This window comes from Eptatretus burgeri, chromosome 2 (assembly GCF_056783735.1).
Source record: "Eptatretus burgeri isolate ZD-2024b chromosome 2, Ebu_testis_v1, whole genome shotgun sequence".
NCBI classification, from domain to species: domain Eukaryota; kingdom Metazoa; phylum Chordata; class Myxini; order Myxiniformes; family Myxinidae; genus Eptatretus; species Eptatretus burgeri.
The window spans coordinates 3,985,363-3,997,777 of NC_140962.1; the positions used below are offsets into that span (position 1 = coordinate 3,985,363).

General features: G+C 43.8%; 1 protein-coding gene across 1 annotated transcript in view; it reads right to left on the minus strand.

The window, feature by feature from the left end:
- Positions 1-12,415, minus strand: part of LOC147031285 (zona pellucida-like domain-containing protein 1) — a 107,721-nt gene that overhangs the window by 13,035 nt on the left and 82,271 nt on the right. The window contains exons 6-9 of the mRNA XM_085861175.1: positions 10,414-10,511; positions 5,462-5,542; positions 563-725; positions 27-126 (exon numbers count right to left, since the gene is read on the minus strand). Of these exons, the coding sequence (XP_085717301.1) occupies positions 27-126; positions 563-725; positions 5,462-5,542; positions 10,414-10,511 (442 nt within the window). The remainder of the gene's footprint in view (positions 1-26; positions 127-562; positions 726-5,461; positions 5,543-10,413; positions 10,512-12,415) is intronic.

The window sequence follows — 12,415 nt, forward strand, 5'->3', positions numbered from 1 at the left end:
AATACTATATTCAATCCACATCTTACCATTCACGATTCCAACAATGATGGGTCCAGCCGTTACCATGGCAACTTCCCCATTATTCTCATTTGGAGAACGGCGCAGGCGATAGTTCGGACAGACTCTCTAGATTGATGTGGATGATGACAGTTCAATTTATAAATATGGAGAAGGGGAGGATTTGGGTAAGAAGAAAAGAGAATATGAATATATTAATATGTATGTATGTGTATATACAGTATGTACGTGTTCATATATGTATATATATATATATATATACATATATACATATATATATATATATATATATATATATATATATATATATATATATATATATATATATATATATGAAATAACTTTTCACTGGATAAGATTTGGTATACAAGAAAAAGAAATAAATAAAGTAAGATTCTTTGTCATTCTTGGTTGAGCCCAAATCAGCAAACTCCTGCTGAATTATTATAGTGTGTGTCTGCTTACATTTCTTCTGTGAATATATAGGGTTAGTGTGTGTCTTTATCTGTTGATGTTTCACTCTAAAGCAGGAAAATTTATGTACCATGTGGCAATCATTGATGTGACACAAACGTATGTGGCAATGTAGATAAAGAGTAGTAAGTTGTTTGTGCTTCTGATAGAGAAACCGAAACAACTCAAAAGAAAACCTTCCCATCTGTCCATCTCCGTTTGATGAAATTTCTGTCTGAGGGTCACGTCTGCACCTGAAAAGATTTGGGATTATTAATTTTGACACTATACACACAAAAAACACACACACACACACACCTATCTCTTTCAAATATACTTCAAGCCCTTCAAACTAAAATGTGCAATTTGGTGTCCGTCTGTCTGTCTGACTGCGACACATTCGGTCATTACTTATCCAATCTCAACTAAACTTTACAGGAGGACTAAGGGTCACATGATGAAGGTTGTAGCGACTTCATTTGCCTCGTCCCAAGGGTGTTTCCGCCTTGGGCGATATCCACGTTAAGGTGTGAATCTGTGTTATGATAGCTAATTGTAGTGTTTTTCCAAGGCCGCTTCGAAGAACAAAAGTAACTAGAAGGGCACTCGGTAGAGCATATACCTCCACCACATAATGCCTGATCCACAACAACATATCGGGCCAAATATATTTTTGAAATATCATGCCATACAGAATATCGATTTTGGCCCTATCTCTCAATGGTAAAGAACCACCTTAAAAATTAATTAATTCTCGTATCCAGATCCGGAATCGGACCTTTACCAAAATCGAATCAATTCGACCTTTCCACCAAGTTTCGTCCGAATCCGTCCACAACTTTTTGAGATATCATGCTCCATATCATTTTTAGCCCTATCTCTCAGGTCAGATCAGATATGGGAGCATGTGCCAGAACGGCGCGTCGCTGCGTCCACTTTCCACCGATACTCCAGGGGCCTCCGTCTGGCCATCTCCCAGGCAGATTCCAGGCCCATCCCCATCTCCTTGAGATGATGGTCAACCTGCTGCAACCATGAGGCACGTGGTCGGCCCACTGGCCTCCTCCACTCACGAGACTCCCTCGCTGAGAGAATCTGGTGAGCAGGATCAGCGTCAGGAAAACGAGCCACATGTCCATACAGCTGCAACTGACGCTCACGGACCATGCAGGTAACAAATATCATCCGAGTCTCTCTCAGCAAATGCTCGTTGGACACAAAATCTGACCAGCGATAGCCAAGGATTCTCCGAAGAGACCTGGTACCAAAGGAATTAAGTCTCTGTCTCAGCTCCTTGGTCAGAGTCCAAGTCTCGCGTCCATAGAGCAAGACTGGAAGCACCAATGACCTGAATACTCGGACTTTCGTCCTCCCGCACAGGTACCGGCAGCGCCACACCCCATGATCCAGTGAATCCATGACTCCCCAGGCTGCTCTAACACTCTGCTCTAACTGCAGTGCTCCGACGGATGGGCTTAGATGAACGCAATGCGCGAATTCCCCTGTAAGTGGGACGAGAATCACCTGTCCACAGGTGATGCTCTACCCCCTCACAGATTCCTCGCACATCGGCCTCCTTGTCCACCCTTAGTCCACGTACAATTTTACGCCTCAGCTCCCTGAACAGCTCAGCTCTGCCATTCAGCCTGGCCCTGCGACTCTGGTCAATGGTATCCAGTGTCCCTTGAGAGACAAAATTCTTCTTTGCCCTGCGGTGAGTTCCAAGACATCCACCGGCAACATCAAGGACAGTGGTCTTGAAGGCACTCCACAACTCTAGAGGACCCCCAAAGCACCCATACACCCCAAGTGTCCACTCAGCCTGTTCGCAAACTCCTCAGCTACTCTCTCATTCTTGAGCTTGCCAACATCCAGCCTGGGCTGGGATGGTACCATTCTCCAGGATTTAAGGTGCAGCTTTAGAGTTGCTACAACAAGCCGGTGGTCAGTACTGAGGAATTGAGCACTCCGGTAGACCCTGCAGTTCTGGATCATCCTCCAGCGACCGTCAACGAGGACATGGTCAATCTCCTTTGCCACACCGCCAGAATTGGAATACCAAGTCCAGCGATGAGCTTGTGGGCGCTGAAACCATGAACCAGCCACCCTAAGTCCATGACTTCTTGCAAAGTCAAGGAACTTAGTGCTATTCTGGTTCATAGTTCCTGACCCATGGGGACCAACACACACCTCATAACCATCCCTATCAGTTCCAGTCGATGCATTGAAATCCCCCAAGACTAGAAGTGTATCTCCTCTGGGGCACTGATCAACCACAGACTCGAGCGTGGCGTAGAATGTGTCCTTCACGGTGAGATCACTCGCCTCAGTCAGAGCATAAACAGAGACCAGAGAAATGACACCTAAGGAGTGACGAATCCTTAATCTCATAATACGCTCGTTGACCGGTGTTACCTCAATTATCATTGGGGTCAGCTTATTGGACACAGCTACAGCAACTCCTTGGGTATGGTAACCATCAGAGCGACCAGACCAATAGTAGGTGTAACCACCCACCATTATCTCGCCGCAATCCGATCTCTGAATCTCAGAGAGAGCTGCAATACCGATGTTCAAACGCTTGAGCTCAGATGATAACAGAGACAGGTGATCATCCTCTCTTAGGGATCGGACATTCCAGGCACCCACCCAAAGGGACCGCCTCAGGTTAACCCAAGGAGACCGCCGTCTGGTGGACGACACCTCAGCACCATTCCGACACACTCTCCCGCAATCTGACCCAGGGATGTTACCCCGTGGTTTCCCTCCTTTCATCAAAGATTGGGGGTCCCGAAGGCTTTGCCCCAATCCCGCCATCCGGTGAGCTGCCCTGCGAAGGGAAGCTGCACAGGAGGTACTCCCACGGAGTGGGTTTTAAGGATTTTTGGCGTTTTTGCGTTTTGCGGAATGAAGTGTTTTACGGTGGCCGGAGTGCAAATCCTGCCACTAACCTCCTAATAAAAAAGTAACCCAACTGCAGGAGGACGTCCGCAGACACAGTTGGGCACTAGATATGGATGGCCGTTGGCTCACAAGGAGCTCGTCCGCCCTTTGATGGTGAAGAATCACTTGAAAAATACTAGTACTCGGATCCAGATCCAGATCTTCACCAAAATCTAATCAGTTCGTCCTCGTCACACACCGAACATGTCCACAAAATTTAATCCAGATCCGTCCGCACTTTTTTTGAGATATCCTGTACACAGACAAACAGACACAAAGGTGCGAGAACACAACTTCCTTCACCTTCGGTGTTGGAGGTAACAACAACACCATTGATAATAGCATTATATTAATGTTATTACAAAACAATATTGTCTTAATAATATCCTCCCACCTCCCCAAGGGGTGTTTTTCAAGGCTGTTTCTCAAAAACAAAAGTAATAAAAGTCCTCTTCAGCGTCATTGTACGTTATTGTGCCCTTTTCCCATGGTCATTTCAAAGAGCATATTTGATAATAACAACAACAATAATGATCGTGGCATAATGATAATATTAATGATAATAATATTAACATGCCACCGGCGTAACGTCACATGAACAAGAAGCAGGACATCAATCAATTCATCATCTTTAAATTCAAAATGGTGCATCAGCAATTACGACAACAGCATCATAATATATCAATGTCATTACAAAATAGTAATATTATTATCTCCGCCACCGAAGGTGAAGGAGATTACGCTTTCACCCCTTTCTGTCTGTCTGTCTGTGTACAGGACATCTCATGAAGTTGTGGACGGTTTCGGTGTCTGACAAGGATGAACTGATTCGATTTTGGTGAAGATCCGGATTCAGATCTGGATACGAGAATTATTTATTTTTTAAAGTTATTCTTCACCATTGAGAGATGAGGGCCAAAAATGATATAGTGTTATGAATCTGGAAGCCATTTGCACACAAACAGACAGCAGTCCCTAAGCTTAGTTATTTCGATAAGTATGTGTATAGTTAGATTCCGTCCTTCTGTCTAATGGGAATTGTGTGTGTGTGTGTGTGTGTGTGTGTGTGTGTGTGTGTGTGTGTGTGTGTGTGTGTGTGTGTGTGTGTGTGTGTGTGTGTGTTTGTGTGTGTGGCGCTGTCCTGTAAGTAGAAACTGTTTAAGTGCCCTGTGTTCCTTGTAAATTGCATTTCTCATTTTCAGATAACTCTGCTCTTTGTGCTCCCCTGCCCCCATGAAAAATAAACCCCCAATTGTTCAATGTACCAGCTCGTTGTCTGTCACTTTCTTTCATTGGTTCAGCACGGTGCGTATTGGGAATTAGGGAGGCCGTTCGTGCTGTAAATTGTTCATTTGGACCGACGGACCTTAGTAATCCCCGCTCGGTTTACGCCCGGATCGGGCTCGGTAAACGGCCCGTTCCGCCGGAGGTCCGTCGAGGGTGTGGTTTTCCCTGGTAGTTAGACAACGTGGGTACTTAGGTATATTGAAATTAGGCAATTAAGCCTACACCACGCCGTCGTAATATTGGCGACCACGGTCCGTTAAGGGACCCGTGACCTTTCGGACTTATCCAAGAGTCACGACCTAAATTCCGGGGTGTTCGGTGGAGACGACCCTACTGCTCCCCTTGGTGGTCGTTTATCGCCACCGAACCCCGGCCCACAACAATAGTACTGTGTGGCATATTTCAAAAATGTATTGGGCCCGATACGTTCTCGTGGATCAGGTGTAATGTGTCGGAGGTATGCGCTCCACGAAGTGCCCTTCCAGTTAATAATAACAGTAGTAAGGACAATAACACCCCACCCCACAGCCGAGTCTAAAGCACATCATTTTCACACATCATAGTGTGAAAAAATGTAAAATTAAGGTAAAAGGCCTGAAAACGCACGACCTCCCCCCGCCCGCCAACCACATCCCCACCCACGCATGCTCCCATCGGGCAGCGTGTGTTCCTCGTCGATGAAATGAGAATAAAATGATGAGCATTTCAAAAGCTTCGTTTCCGAAATAATTTTGCCTTCGTCGTCGACACAAAATCTTACCTCAAAAATAGATCATGTTGTATCTTATCAGCAGGGTCAGTGGTTGGGGTTGCAAAGCAATGATCCATCAGAACATTCCACCTGAAGCAAATTGAGAGAAAGAAGAGACATTTGTCAACAAATATATTCACCATTGAGGAACATGTTTGTTTTAATTATAATTGCAGATTTACAGCAGTTTTCTCATTCAAACTCTTCACTATAACAGTGGTCAGTGTGACAAAGAGACCTGCAGTTAAAGATAACAAAAGTCAAAATTCAAAAAGTGAGAATGTCTCGATCTGAACATGATATACAGGTAGTGGACAAAAAATGGACACACCACCAGAATGTCACTTTCGTAGGGTGTTGGACCACCGCGTGCATCCAGGACGACGTGGATGACGTGGAATGGAGTCAACAAGGGTCTGGAACTGTTCTGCAGGAATGTGACACCATTCTTCCTCAAGGAAGTCCTCCAACTCACGTTGGTTTGATGGAAGCGGAAACCGCTGTCTTCGGCGACTCTCCAGATCGTCCCACAAATGCTCTGTGGGATTAAGGTCCGGCAATTGGGAGGGCCATGGAAGATGGGTAACTTCGTCCTCATGCTCCTCAAACCACCTGGTGATAATACATGCTCTGTAGACTGGAGCATTATCATCCTGAAAGACACCCCTCCCAGCAGGGATGAAATGCTGTATCATGGGATGTAAATAATGCTGAAGGATGGTCAAGTACCACTGCATCAACCACTGCCTTCTAATAGAATGAGTGGACCCAGGGCATGCCAGGATAATGCGCCCAACACCATTATGGAACCGCCAGAACCTTTTCCTGTTGGGAACAGGCACTCAGAGCTGTCGAGCTCCCTGAGCTGTCGCCACATGTGCCCACGTTCATTCATCGAGAAGGAAGACTCATCAGACCATATCACATTCTTCCACTGCTCAGGAGTCCATTGCCTATGCTCCTTGCACCACTGGACCCCCAAATGGGCATTGCCAGATGTTATGAGCGGTTTGTGCATCACAACCCGGCTATGGTATCCTGCCCTCTGAAGTTCCCTTATTAGACGATACAGGATGCCCATAACCCATGTTGAACTCTACACAGTTTGACTGCCATTACTCTCCTGTTTTGCATCGCGCTTGTGAAGTATGCATTTCCGCCCAATGTTGCCCTTCCATGATGATGTCTTTCCTTCTTTTTCCCGGCTGACATCACCTTCAAAACAGCTCCTCTTGACATGTTAGCAATTTCCATAGCCATTGTCACTGAAGCACCTGCCAAATGCGCACCAACAATTACATCCCATTCAAGTCACTGAGGTCTCCTCTTGCATCTACGCTGGTCACATGTGTGTGGTGGAGGAGGAGGAGAAGATTGGGACAACACTCTGTGCAGAGCGTTGGTTCTGTTGAAGCGGTCTCCTTGGCTATTGGACACAATCCTGGACGGGTCGCCACTCCGACGCAGGATACCGGCTGGCACTCATTTTGCCGACCTCGGAAGGATGACAGGCAGAGTTAACCCCACCTGGTATTAATTCAACAGCTGAGCAGGAGTTGAATTCAGGACCCTCGGATCCAAAGCCTGCCACCCCAACCATTAAGCCAACACCAGGCATTATGTGTGGTGGCCTCATACTTTTCGTGTATATTGTATGGCCTGGGTACCCTGGTGCTTCCTTGTTTGTTTTTTATTGTCCACTATGTGTAATTTTCAGCTCACATCCTTTTGTGAAAAAAAAATGCACCATTAAAAATATTTGAATGGAACTTTCTTTAATTTTTTTTTTCAAAATTGATATGAATCAGCTGTCGGTGCCTCGTTGTTGAGTGTTCTTGGTGCAGTAAATTGAGTGAATGATTTCATGTAATTTTAGACATGAAAACGGATATGCCTGACTCCATCCGTCTGTATTTATCTCTGTATTTTATTTCCTTGTAAGGATTCACATAGAACATGATGAAGAGGATCCTGAAAAGTGAACCTATGAATAGAGTTTAAAATCGTGTGCCGGAATGTCGTATCACTTTGATCATAATGGAGAGACGCTTATTGATGACAGGATGACCTTTTCCTGGTCTTCGTGGCAATAAAGTAGGCTATCTGCAGATAGGATGCTCATGGGATGAAAATTAATCCGGAGAATATAAGATATCGACTTTGCGTAATTGTTTTCAGTACCAAGGCTGCAATGAAGACTTGTACAAGTACCAGGTGTGCCAGATTGCAGAGATTAAAATATATGATATTATTTATCAATTCAAGGTCCTTATAAGAGCAAATGATTGGTTTTATCCGGCATAAGTTGACTTGACAATGGTATGCCAACAGACATGGGAAACAAAGTAGATCTGAGGTTTGAGGGGTTCGCCTTATGTCAGAGCAAAAGCAACTTTACATTAATTCCCACAGTGGTTAGCATGGCTTTGTCAACTTTCAGTTGATTAAACGTATCGTTCGAATTATGGATAACATCAACAGGACATTGATTGGAGTACGTTAACCGTTGTAGGAAGTGGGTTGAAGCTGAAGCTTTTAGTGTTAACCCTATTTTGCTCTGATGAAGGGTTAAAGCTCAAAACATCACCCTTCTCCTTGCTCCCCACAGTGGTTACAGCATACTTCAATCAACATTCTGTTGATTTCATCCAATGTTCTGCCTGTCTGCTGACGCAGATCGATACTAGCCTTCACCAGCAAGACTAATTCTTCATTTTATCATCGGAATTGTCTGCCGAAGCAGACCGACACGATCATTGACAAGGTTAAGTATTCTTTCTTGACAGAGCAAGTTGTGGTTGCTTTGATGGTACTGCAGCTGGGTGAGTGACATCATCACATTTGAGGATAGCATCCTTAAATATTCCATTCATAGAAGCTTTTAAACTCTTCTTGGCTCTGATCTACTCTCTTTGTGCTCATCTGATTGACTTGGAAGGTTGTGCAACACTGCATGCCTGAGGTTTTACTGTCTGCAATCACTTAGGTAAGCCTGGTGTTGGCTTAATGGTTCGGGTGGTAGGCTTGGGATCCTAGGATCCTGAGTTCAAATCCCACTCGGCTGTTGAATTTACACCAGGTGGGGTTGACTCTGCCTGTCATCCTTCCAAGGTTGGCAAAATGAGTGCCAGATTGATGGTATCCTGTGTCGGAGTGGCGAACCGTCCAGGATTGTGTCCAATAGCCAAGGAGACTACTTTGGCAGCACCAACGCTCTGTACAGAGTATGGTCCCAATGGATGGGTGGATGGAATCAGTTAGGTGACTGTATTTCTCCATGGAGGGAGGGAGAACACAACTAAGTTGCACCACTAAACTGTTTCAAACCAAGCTCTCGCTCACAAGGATGTAGAAGGTCATATTGGCATACAGCATGATATGATTTTTTTCTCTGGAGGGAGGCATGTTCTTTCTGGTGACATCTCACACATGTATTGCTTGACTGAGTATGACTTTCATTCCTTTTTTCAATCATCATCTATCTATAATTCCAGCAATATCTGTGTGTGTGTGTGTGTGTGTGTGTGTGTGTGTGTGTGTGTGTGTGTGTGTGTGTGTGTGTGTGTGTGTGTGTGTGTGTGTGTGTGTGTGTGTGTGTGACCGCTGTTTCTCGACAACCACTGGTCCGATCGAATTGAAACTTGCCAGGTATATTGCTGAGGCCCTGTGGATGTGCCTTTTCAAGGTTTGATATTAATCGGACAAGTGCTTCTCAAGTCATGGCCATTTATTTACCAACCAATGAAAGGACATGTTGCTGCGTAGGCGTGGCTGCGTAGGCCGGTGCGCGGCCGGCCGACGATGACGTCACGTGCCGTGCCGGTTACAATGGGGATTGGTGCCTTAGTTTCCGTGGTGTCGGAGTGGCAATGGTCAATGGCAGCGAATGTCATGGCAAGCAAAGACATGGAGGTAAACTTGATTTTAATTTGGATTTTAATTAACTCTGTGTGTGTAAGTATCACAGCAGTTGTTACTTCAATGAAAGTGATAATTCGTGGAATGATGTGAACATTCCGTACGGGCACGCACCACTTCCGGATAGTGATGACAATGTATTCTAATAATTTCTCGATTTCTTATGCGCATTTAAAGATAAACACAATGCCCCAATCCAGTCGTCGTTTACGAGAGCAAAGGAACGGCCTGTGTGGTTGTTTGAAAGTTGTTTTTTTGGGGGGTTTTTTTGCACGTACGTTTTTTTTCTTTTTTTCATTTTTCTCTTCTCTTCTCTTTGTGTTTTTCCTTGCGATGACATTGCGAAAAGGCAAAATACGTTGGCGCTAATTGAATAATTGGACATTAAAACTAAATTGCGAATAATCGGAACTGCGATATGCGAACTTCCGGACAGTGAGGACTTAACTTCCGGACTTCCGGATAGTGATGACTTATTGTATTCTTTCTCGATTTTTTTCTCGATTTATCGACTTACTGTATTCTTTCTTTCTCAATTTCTGTACTTTCTCAATCTCTTTCTCGATTTTCTTAAACACAATGCCCCAATCCAGTTGTCGTTTATGACAGCGAAGGAACGGCCTGTGTGGTTGTTTGAAAGTTTTTTTTTTTGGTTTGCACGTACGATCACGCACGTACGGTTACGCACGTACGGCCACGCACGTACAGGCATGCAAGAGCGAAGGAACGGCCTGTGTGGTTGTTTCTGGCAAGCGGTTTTAAAGTTTTTTTTTTTTTGCACGTACGGGCACGCACGTGCGGGCACGCACATACGGGCATGTACTCATGTTCAAAATTTGCTTTGATGCTCAATTTTGATAATCTCGCGTTTTTTTCCACCCGATATGCAGATTTGAATTGCAAATGTGATCATTATAACTTGTAATTCTGAGTTTTTGAAAGTTTGACGTTTGTTTACGATTTCATGAAGTTAAAGGTAAATAAAAAAATAAAAAAAATACACACATTCACTCATGTGAACATATTTCTACACATTGACAGACCTCCTGTCAAGATCCGTTGCCTTTAATGCAGCAAAGATCCGAGTCTTCAGTGGAATTCCTTTTTGTGGAATTATTAGGAGGTCGGTGTAGGTCGAGTCCTATGCAATTACAAAACAAATAACTGATTATTATAAAAGTCACAAACAAGAAAAGAGTTAAAACATCAACAATCATCTATTACTGCTTAAAATTCATTTGTTTACTCACAATTGCAGCATTTTCCATCCTATCATTCATATAATGGTGATTATAATAAGGGCTGCCCTTTCACATTCACACGTGACATGCTAATACCTGGGAGTGTGAATGTGTTTGTAGCAAAGCAGCAGCAGCAGCCCACACAGCAACCACACTCAGAGATAGCAAGAAGAGTAACCTGGTGTCAAAGAGTGTATGAGAAGATGAGACCACTTGCTACTCGCAGTTTAGACAGGAATTGTGATTTTGATTAGAGTGCTGGCAATAACTCGCTTCCTCTTCGTGCAGGACATTGTGTAATTTTTTTTAAATGTCCACAAAGTAAAACCAGCAAACGGATCACCCAGTTTAATAACTATCTGAGAGACTCGCACACATTAATCCCTTGTACTGTAAGTGAACCACCAGGGTGAGAGTTTAGAACCGAGTGAAGATTCAAACGCAGAGTGGACAGCTCAAAGGTAATAATGCATACCTTAAGCTATCCTGCCTGCCCTATATAAATTATAACATACCTCACTCACTGCACACTTTTTTATCCATTGCCAACAAACTTTCTCTCAAATTCACCATACATCTTTCCCTACCCCTAACATACAGTACAAGTGGATTATAAGTAACACCCAACTCCATTATCCAATCATTGTCCATCAGGGCAACTTCGGATGGGTACTTGATACTGCATTTAAACAGTGTTAAATGGTGTTAGGGCCATGCAACCCATGCAATGTCATGGGGCCCCAAGATAACGAGGGGCCCCCACACGAGTTTCAGAGATAATTTTTTAGGTGATTTCCATTAGCGGAGATTTTTTGACGTCATAACTTTTTTTCTAGGAGGAATTTTCAAAATTGGAGATGGTTAACGTCTGCGCAGGGTATTTCTACATATATATGCCAAGTTTCAGGAAGTTTCGATGAAAACTGTAGGCTGTGAAACAAAAAACTCCACAAGAAGAAGATGAAGAACAACAACGTGAGTAAGACTTAGAGATCCTCCACGAGGAGGAGTTAACATCATAATATCGCCGCTAATGGAAATCGCCTATACCATTATCTCCGAAACTAGGCAAGCCATTTGAATTTTGTTTGCGGGAATCAAGCCTGTGTGGTTGTAATCGGCACAGATAATTTATCGCAAACCTGATACATCACAATGACGTCATATTCGTTTTTATGACGTCATCATTAAGAGGACGAGGATCTTAGCTCATTTGAGCTTGTTTCATTACACAAGTGACAGATAAATAAAAGGCCCCGAGACCGAGTATATGTGGGGTGTATTCAGTTATGAAACCGCTTGCTATGGATAACTTGGATACTATACACACACCTATGGATTAACCCATACGTGCCTCATTGTTGAGTGGTCTTAGTGCAGTAAATGTGTTCTTCTACGATAGAGTGTTCCACTAACATAGATCAACATACCTGTTTGCATTATATTACTTTTAAGATGCTTTCATTTGCCATTGTTTAAAAGGATGATGCAGAATCAGTGCACTTACCTACTGTATGAATGATTTAGTCTGGGTTCCATTGTTGACCAAACTCTAAACTGTGGGATTGTTTTGAGTGTGCCATCCCTCAGGAAGATGTTGAGCTGCAGATCTTTTTGCTAGTTTTAGCCGGGAGGAGGTATTGACGTTGTGGCATCTTTTAATTCAGATCAATGTGTTATCGTCGACAGTCTGGCCAAGTTCCAATTTTCTACCCAAACTACCACTTTTGGAAGGTAATGATAAATCACCCAGTGTAATCCGAAACATGAAGTTGCTTCAGAAGCACAAAATCTGCCCTTGGGC